Genomic DNA, 9,756 nt, shown 5'->3' with positions numbered 1-9,756 from the left:
AAAAAAAGGAATGAGAAGTGCATCACCTGACCACAACATCTAATTTATTTAACAGCTAGGTCTTGTTGGTAAAATCTTATTGTATTTTCCCAAATGTGCACAAACTAAATGGCGCCCTTATATCGTGTCTGCCATATCTATAAATAGATTTGATTGTCTACCGCAGCCGGAACACGCAGTGTCAGGGGCGGATCCTGCTTTGGCTGCTGTGGGAGGGGGGGGGGTAGATAACTGTCAAATGGGGGCGGGGGTATAAGGCATTAATAAGACTTTACTAATAAAAAGTGGCCCAGTCCGGTTGACACATGGATCATATAGACCTACAGGGCATCGGCCCAATTCACTTTTAAAAAGTTGCATGTTATCATTGTCAAATACTGTTTTATTTGAACTGTTGGCCACTGTGCCACATACAGTGAATCTCTTTAAGCCAAACTCTGATAACTCAAAACAACTGTTAAGTCAAACAAAGAATCCAGTGCCTTCAGTAGTATAACAATGATATACAATCCTGCTTAACTCAAAACTCTGCTTAAGTCAAATTTTGAAACTCGTTCCCTTGATGTTTGACTTATCGAGATTTAACTGTAAACGAATGTTGCATTACACATTTGAATGAAGAGCATTTATGAATGTACATGTATTTTGTTGTAACCAATCCGGAGTAGGCCTATATAAATGATGCATGTTTTGCTCTGAATTTTTGCTCTGTCCTCACTCATATACACTGGAATCCTTTCAAAGCATCATAGAGTTCATGTCACTTTTTATTTCATTTCAATACTCGAATTAAAAAAACATAGTAAGCTGAAATCTTTTCATTCCATCCTTTCATGGCCTACTCTTTGACATGTCTGAAATTAAATGCAAAGAGATTGCTACGATAAAAACGAGTTTTCGTACATACACTAAGTTTGACCATTTTTCTGAACATCGTGAAACAGTTGCCATTAGTGTTTAATGCATAATATAAAAAAAGGAAATTAATTATATTCTTCAACATTGCGTTGAGTTCCTCCTTCAAAAAATGTCTGTGTGACATGTATTTTTTAAATGTCTGATTTTGATAGAAATTAATATTAAACAGATGTATTCGAAATATTATTAACATTTTTTTGATAACTTAAAATATAAAGTTAAAAGTTGTTGATGGTACCTTTTTTAATTGACAACATTGGATAACACCAGGCATATTATAAGCGGTATATATACTCAAAATAAATCGAATATCTCTATTTTATTGATAAAACAGGTGTTTCAATGTAATCATGACTTCTGATGAATTTGTGACTCTATGATGGACTTGATTAAACCTCCGCAGTATACGGACGCAATTTTTTGGGTACAGACAGTGGAACTATCACGTTCATTAAAATAAATTGAGCATTAAAGATTGTGATGCACGTATTCTGCACCCCTCCCCAAGTATTCCTTACAGCGCACTCATTCGCCCAAAATTATGTCTTATTGATGTCCTCAAAAAGAGAACGAGCAAAGAGCATCCTCATTGTGTTAACTTCCACAGATGAACAAAGACCTGTCCACAGTGAGGGCGCTCTGTGCAAGCTCTCTATTTCAATGGTCACTACCGATCCCAGTTTAGCATCCCAGTCGTGCACTGTATCTTCCCAGGCAAGCGCCGTAGCTAATTAGGGTGTTGACATAGCTCTGTTCGTGTACTCCCTGGGCCAGGTGGGCGTGGGGCCCGCTGGCGAATATCTGCACGTCCTCCCCTCCGTGCGTCTCCTCCAGTAAGGGGACCAGCGACTGGGCTTGGTAGTCAAGATCTTCTGCTCAGAGATAAGAAAGGAGGGAAGGATATTTAAAACTTACTTGTATTTTGTTTTGGTAGGGACATTTAATACGAGATTGTTTCCACTCAAAAACTATGGGGCACGGTTTGCCTATTTTATGTTCAAGAGAAGAACATCTTTATCTAAAGGATGTACATAAGTTAGCACCTATTCAAATCGACGTCAGGGTGCCAACCTGAAAACTGCGGGCACCAGACTCAACTGTTTGCTCGTCTTTCTCTCTTAAAATGCGCATGCTCGCTATGGTTAAGGGCAGTGATGGAGATCAGTGCTCTGCACATGCGCACTCTAGTGGCAAGCCCTCTGATCTCGTCCAATCAAAGCACGCCCATAGCCGGCCATTGACTGTATTTGATGACAATAAGTCATATTATTTCACAGGAAAAAGCTGGCTTAATGTTTCCAAGGTTTGACCATTTTTTGCTGAACAGTTTTTGGTGGCATTTTTTTTAATGATTAAAAGGTAAAAATTACCCGTGTCTACTGCATCGATGCGAGGTCGGCCGTCTGAATTGATGAAACTCTGCTGAACTGCCACGGCGGAAGGCCCGTTCACATAGCCCAGCTGGGTATACGCCCTACCGTCACTGATCGTGGCGAACTCTTCCTTCGCATACACTTTCCCTGTCCGTGAGAAAAGGTTGTTTTGTCGTTATCAAGTGCAAGTAAAGTCATGGTTAGATTCACCGGAAACTGTCTCATTCATTTTGTTTGGTGGAATGTGTCCAATCAGCATTAAATGTCCCGATAGGCCTACATTACATAAGAACATTGCAATCGTGCTGAAGTTTTCCTTTTACAAATGCACCCTTCTCACGACTGCTTATTTAGGGGGGAAACCGTTCGCATGTACGTCACATTCTTACATTTTGCTAGTGCAATTTCTTTATGGATTTTTTTTTTTTTGGGGGGGGGGGCTAAACAATTTTTTTTTGGGGGGGGGGGGGGGGGGGCCTACAGTCCCCCTAGCCCCCCCCCCCTCCTAGAATTGTTACTGGGTTCATCGTGTATGTAGCAGCCAGTAAATTTCTGCAGAAAATCCCTACAGTGTAATGTGAGTTTTAACAGTGACATCACAGAAACAGATGGCAGAAAATGGGAAATGTAATTGTACATGTATGCCTATGTGAAACAGTGCAATAAAAAATGAATTCATAAAGATTATTCTAAAAAAAAGTCAAAGGCACGGGCATTTGCACAAAACAATTACCTGCAATAATAAATTGTGGAGTTGTTTTTAGACGACCTCTGATCTTTTATTGTTGATATTCTCGAATGGGTCCTAACCAAGAACGGGTTTGTCCCCTCGTGGTGGTAGCAGCAATTAAGGATTAAGACTAGTTTGGTTGGTATTCTCAAGTGGGAGGTTACCGACAATGGGCCCTATATACCTAGACAAGTTCCAGGTGTGGAATGGTGTAGATTGTATGTTATTCGCAGACGGGTCCTTACCTAGAATGGGCTGTCCCCTGCAAGGGTAGCCGGCCATGGTCATGGTGTGGCCGTGATCTGCGGTGACAATCACCATGGTGTCAGTTTTGCTTGTCATGGCCATTGCTTTCTGGACGGCCGCGTCCATGGCCAGTGTCTCGTGGAGGGCACGCCCGACTTTGTTTTCGTGGTGTCCGGTGTCGATATGCGCTCCTTTGGATTCATACAAACAAATAAACAGCTGTTTTAACTCATTTAGAGTTGTTGAAATTGCAGAAGTATGAGTAGAAAAGCAACAAGTACTACATCGCTGTAGCTTTAATGTGTATTCTTATTTGGACACCTCAAAGATGGCTGTGTAATGTAGTCTGGTTCCCCGACCTGACAATTTCCCCCGACGTCTACACGTCTAAATTGTAGGTCAGGCAGCCTCCGTGGCTAAAAATAAACATGACGACATTGACGGCCCTTTTTCAAAGCTCGGCTTCGTTTCCGAATTCGCTTTATCACATAAAGCTTTTAATGTTCCGATCATTTTTTTAAAAATAAATCACTTGCTTCATATATCATACAGTTATGATATACAGTTTAATACTTCTGTAAGAAAACATTGACTAATTTTGACCTGGAATCTTCAAAGTTAGACACCCAAACAGCACTGTAAGCAGGCGGAGCCGAATTGAGACCACGCCGAGTTTTGGAAAATGCCGGTAACGGTCGTCAAATTCAAACTAGTGCATGACGCAGCAAAAAGTTCGCCCCTCGTATACGATCCGAGTGCAAAATCGTCGTTGAATTGCAAGTTTTCTAAATAAAAGCAATGGATATTAATTATCAACTAGTTTTTTAAAAGTTTTAATAAGCAATTAGCAGTTAATAAAACCTATATTATACTCGGAAATACTCGGACACTATCCGATATTCGACGAAATGAATTCGGCAAACTTCGGACATTTTCGGAAAAAGGAGGAATTCCTCCCGTTTTAGTCACGTGATGTAAATTGTTATACATTGTATTACCGGAGGCTACCTGACCTAAGATTCATCAGGAATAGTCGGAATCTTTTGGTCTGGGAACCAGACTATGTGTAATGCAAAGGGTCTGTTGACACTTGAGGGCGCTACATCTTCCTTATACCGCTTCTCAGAAGTCATTTGTTGTAGAGTGCCTTGCCTAGGGACACACGCTCCGGCTGGAATTGAGCCTACAACCCATAGAATGACGAGTAGGCGAGACAATTAAGGGCTTCAGTGTACTGACATTGATTACAAATCTTTGGAAAGAAATAGTTTTAAAAAAAAATACAAACCTTCCACCAGCAGGAAATAGTTTTGGTTTTTGTTTTGGAGAAGCTGGAGCGCCGTCTCCACCATTTCGGTGAGACTGGGTTCCTTGTCGGGCTTTCCCTCGTTGTAAGACATGTCAAAGGTGTTGAACAGACCTACAATAGAAAGATACGAGTTCATTTCGATCAATCAAGGTCTTGTATTGGAGATCCCATGAAAATTTATTTTCACAAAGATTCACAAATAAAGAAAGAAGATCTCGATGGTTGTCTGAAGTAGTACCCTGAGGAAATCTGAAACATCCAAGGTAGCTGAAATGTCCGAGTTGCTCAAATGTTGCTTAAAAAGTCAAAATATTCGGAACCCCTCACTGATTTTGTGGCTTTGGGCCCTGGTCAAAATAAAATACTTTCTTACCAAGAACGTAATCGGTGGATGCACTGACCGACTGAAGGGCTGCTTTGTTGGTGACGTAGCTAGTGCTGCCCAGTGCGCCGTATTTCGTCTGCCATGCCTGGATGAGGTCTGCGCCATCCGTCCTGCCTCCTTTAACGCTTGAGTCTTCTGGGTCCGTCTGGTCGTTCCTCATGAAGTAGTGCCTGCCACCGCCCAGCGCAACCTGCCGGAGTTGCAATAACAAGTCAATTGGAAGTCGATCGCAAGTCAGAGATAAGCCAATCGTACGTCAATTGCTATTCAATCGCAAGCTTAATGACATGTCAGTCACAGACTATCATGACATGTCAATCGCGTCAGTCACAAGGCAATTCACAAGTCAATCCATGGCAAGTTGATCGGAAGTTAAATCACAGGTCAGTCACAAGTCAATCACAAGTCAATCACAAGTCAGTCACAAGAAAATCACAAGTCAATCACAAGTCAGTCACAAGAAAATCACAGGACAATCACAAGTCAACCACAAGTCAGTCCGGAGACAAACCCCAAGTCAACCATAAGTCAATCACAAGCCAATCACAAGTCAATCACAAGTCCATCTCAAGTCAATCACAAGACAATCACAAGTCAACCACAAGTCAATTACAAGCCAATCACAAGTCAATCACAAGTTAGTCACAAGACAACCACAAGTCAATCTCAAGTCAATTACAAGACAATCACAACTCAATCACAAGTTAGTCACAAGTCAATCACAAGTCAGTCACAAGACAATCACAAGTCAATACAAGACAAAATCACAAGTCTGAATCACAAGAGACACTAAGAAAAAATGACCAAGACCTGTTTTTGTCATTGTTTATTCCGTTACTAGTAACCTAACTTTTCAAGTGACTCACTTGTGATTGACTTTTGATTGATTTATAATTACACAGATTACTTCCACAAAATGTTTAAAATAAATATATATGTTACTCTCTCTATGCCACACGTTCTAGATATTTATTAGTGATTTCCTTACGTCAATTTCCACGTCATTACCGACGAACTGTTTTGCAATGTCGTCGACATCACAATTGGTCTGATCGGCCGGGATTTCAAGTTTCCAGTCTGCGTCGGGGCTGTGGGCGTAAGTTGCTGCTGGCGTGTTGCCAACTAGGGCGGCAGTTGTCACTATACCAACGTTCCAACCTTTCAACAAAAAAGGACAAATTTATACGCGAAGTTAGAGATTATGCATACTCATTACTCTTGTAAGACTCATGTGAACCACAAACTTACACGGGCTTGCATTTTATTGTACATTTTAGAATAAATATTTTTTAAAGTACTTATATTGGCCTGAAGGTCAAATTCATACTTTGCATGCTCTTTAGCAGTTGCCGCAACGTTCGTATACTTTTGATATAAATTAGGCCTAAAGTCATTTTTGTAAAAAAAAAAAGACCTAGCCCTAATTGCTACGGGCCTACACAATTGAAAAGTATTGTTTTGGTGAAGGGATCCCTCTTTTTGGGGTGGGGGGAGGGGCACAAAACCCACCTGCTTCTTTAGCTTCGGTGAGAATTGATTTCACCTCGTTGCCTTTTGCCGAGGAGCAGTCTCCAGGTACCGCGGCGCCGCTCAGACCCACCACCCGGCTCTTGGTCTTCACTCCGGTCAAGATCGCCGTGGCCGTGCTGGCACAGTCCGATACTTGCATGTCAACGTTGTAGGTCTTCACCAGAGTGAGACAGATATCAAGTTACATGCTTCATCAGGCGAAAAGATGATTTTTAAATCTACACTCTTAAAATGCTTAACACAGTCAAAATCTTGGTTTGGTTTGGTTAAAAGAGTGATATATGGGCGATAGTGTTAACTGTTTCTGCTTATTTCAATTCGCTTAGGCCCCCCCCCAAAAAAAAATTCTAGCCCCCCCCAAAAAATTCCATAAAAAAATTGCTCTAGCAAAATGTAAGAATGTGACGTACTCTGCGAACGGTCTCCCCCTAATGCGAACGGTCTCCCCCTAAATAAATTGTATTGAGAAGGGTGCATTTGTACACTTTTAGTTAATATAGTGTGCCTGATTGTAAGATTTTATCAGCAGTCTCCACTGAAAATATGGCACGATCCCCCCCCCCACCCCCCCCCCACCCCCGCACCTATTGATTTTCGGAGGCGTAAGTGTCCGAAGAAAATGACCGGTCTACATTTCAGCACGCCTGCCTGAAAAAAATTCTGGATCCATCCTGCCAGCCCCCCCCCCCCCAAACAAATATAATATTGGCTCTAGAACCGCGCCTGTACCTTGGACATTCCAACGTAGGGGAACTCCTCGAAGGATAGGAATCCCTCCTCCCCGGGCATATCGAGCTTCTGTCCCTTCAGGATCCGGGCTCCTGTCACGGTCGTGATGCTCATGCCGTCACCGATGAACAAGATGACGTTCTTGGCCGTGTTCTTGTTCAGGTTCTCGGACAGATTGATGGCATCCTTCATGGTGGCTCGAGCCTGATTCCTCCAGTACTCGGGATCGGCATCTGCGTTTGAGGGAGTGTGGTCCAATGGTTAGGGTTTGTGGCTCATGATCACAGGGTCAGGGTTCGAATCCTGCCGCTGGCATTTATAGTGTCCCTTGGCAAGCCACTTCACCCACTTGCCTCTCTCCACCCAGGAGTGTAAATGGATAATGGCAATACGGTGGGGAGTAACCAGCGATGGACTAGCATCCCGTTCAGGGGGAATAGAAATTTTCTCCGTCGTTTAATACCAAGGAACCGGGGATCAACGCCGGCCTAGTGAACCATAATGGATTGGAGCAAATTTTACATAAACAGAAAAAATGTACACTAGCGTTAATGTCTTGCGACTTACTTTATGTATGTTTTCTGTCAAAAACACTCTTCTGGGCAGCTTGTGGAAAATAGTCTTCTTTTTTTCAAATAATGATATCCCAATGATGGTTTGATTTGTGAACAGACTTTCCTTGGAGAAATTATGCCAAATTGATTTTTGATGTCACTAAGATAATAGGAAACTGCCTGTTAGAGTTTACGGTTGTACGTTTTCTTGAACTATTACACGTCTATAATTCATTAAACAAAAGTTCCCTTTAGAATCACAGTAGCAATCTGAAATCTGTATGTTTACCTTTTAGACATTATGATAGGGTCGAAATACTTTAAATTGGGGCAGGGACACTGTCATGAGAACTTTAAACTCCCAAATTCATATATTTCCCTAGTCAGGTTTGCTTACCTCTGATCGCGATGTCGTCCAGGTTTTTCTGAAACTCCGGCGTGCGAGGCTTGTTGATGTTCACATCACACTCGCCGGGATCTGCGTTCACACGGCACCAAAGGAGAAAAAAACGAACAACCCTTGAAATTGACGACTATTTCATGTACTTTACAAGCAGTTCAAAACGCACAGCAAACCTCAGCCAGCGTACCGGCTATACGATCATTATTTTTCTGTGTGTAGAAAAATGTGTGACTACAAGACGATTCCAACATATTGGTCATTGTAAGATTCCCATTGAAAAAGATATTCCACAACTTTGATGCCAATTCTCCTTTGAAATATATTAATCTACTTTAAATCAATTAATTACAATTGCAGTATCCGTTATTAGAATGAAAATGTCTGCATTGTGGGAAAAGTGACGTATGGCACGCAGCCAAGTGAACAGGACAAAATCATTCACAGAGTTTCATGCTTTAATGAGATCATAAACCTAAAAATACAGCCGTGCATTGGCACAGTCGTGCATTGGCGTATTGGACTTACTTGAGTGATTTGCAGCCAGCTTGAGTCAAATCAAATCCATTCGACATTTATTTTCAACATTGCCATCCTCAGTGACAATTCATATATGTATATGGAAAAATATATGTATAAACATTCTTCACAGACGATATGTAATTGAGTGTAAACATTAAACGATGTCAACATGAAGGAAAAAGGTGAAGCACTGCTTTGAAACCTTTCCCTCGGACAGGACAAAACTTAAAAGCAAAACTGTTACTATCACATTTTTGAGAAATTCCCAAAAGAAAACATGTTCTTGTAAAGGATAAAAATTATGCCAAAAGAACTTAATTACTTCCCTGGGAGTGTCACATCAGTGATATCCTTTCCTAAGTTTTTTTTTTCCGTAAAACAAAATATTCGGTATGTGATTTTTTTTGTTCTATTGAGGGCCCCGATCGAAACGAATTTTTTAAAGAAATCTGAAATAGTTTCACACTGTCGGACCAAAAAGAGCACTCTTGAACATGTCAACTTACTGCTCAGTAAATCATTTCATTAAAGAAATGGTTTCAATTTATACACAACTCACCCGTCTGTCCTTCGACGTAGTTCAACTGGCCGGCTACAGCCACGCAAACCAGCAAGACCAGAGCCGTGGAAGCCATGTCTACTCCACTACCGCCTGATAACACGGACTAAAACTGGAAAGCTATGCCTGAAATAGTTCCTGGTCTTTCGGTCCCAATTCGTGTTCCTCTATTTGTCGACTTGTAGTGCCGCTCTACGGTCGCGCAGCAATTTTGGGAGCCTGATCAGTAGTTCGATGATATCAAATTCATGCAGTTTGACACTTGTACGGAGATAAGCGGTTTTGGGGGAGGAGCTAAAAGTGAACTCCATTGCGCATGTCTGTACTGATCACCTGATATGATCGAACTCTGGTCTTTGGACTGTTATTGCAGAAGTACCGAACTTTATCAAGGACGGGAAAGATCGATTTGAGTCGATTTTTAAGAATAGCAACGAGGCGTAAAATTTGACCTAGTTCACGACCATCCTGTACCGGTACCTATAAGGTAACAACATGAAC

At 41.6% G+C, this 9,756-nt stretch overlaps 1 protein-coding gene across 1 annotated transcript; it reads right to left on the bottom strand.

Moving 5' to 3' along the window:
- Positions 1-361: 361 nt before the first annotated feature.
- Positions 362-9,704, bottom strand: LOC119738816 (alkaline phosphatase-like). The gene is made up of 10 exons (XM_038213782.1): positions 9,256-9,704; positions 8,172-8,252; positions 7,221-7,453; positions 6,471-6,645; positions 5,950-6,119; positions 4,950-5,151; positions 4,556-4,687; positions 3,267-3,458; positions 2,289-2,438; positions 362-1,790 (listed from the first exon to the last, which is right to left on the bottom strand). Exons 1-10 carry the CDS (start codon positions 9,329-9,331, stop codon positions 1,600-1,602), a joined length of 1,602 nt encoding a protein of 533 aa, XP_038069710.1. The 5' UTR covers positions 9,332-9,704; the 3' UTR covers positions 362-1,599.
- Positions 9,705-9,756: the final 52 nt, after the last annotated feature.

Source organism: Patiria miniata, unplaced genomic scaffold (assembly GCF_015706575.1).
Source record: "Patiria miniata isolate m_02_andy unplaced genomic scaffold, ASM1570657v1 HiC_scaffold_3, whole genome shotgun sequence".
NCBI lineage: Eukaryota > Metazoa > Echinodermata > Asteroidea > Valvatida > Asterinidae > Patiria > Patiria miniata.
The sequence above is the reverse complement of the archived record's forward strand: the minus strand, read 5'-3'. Positions and strand labels throughout refer to the sequence as shown.

Coding starts and splice junctions, on each gene's coding strand:
- LOC119738816 (XM_038213782.1), bottom strand. CDS start 9,331: ATGGCTTCCACGGCTCTGGTCTTGCTGGTTTGCGTGGCTGTAGCCGGC. Junction 7,454..8,171: donor GGACGACATCGCGATCAGAG/GTAAGCAAACCT, acceptor CCTCAAACGCAG/ATGCCGATCCCGAGTACTGG. Junction 5,152..5,949: donor GTAATGACGTGGAAATTGAC/GTAAGGAAATCA, acceptor CAACTCCGGCAG/GTTGCGCTGGGCGGTGGCAG.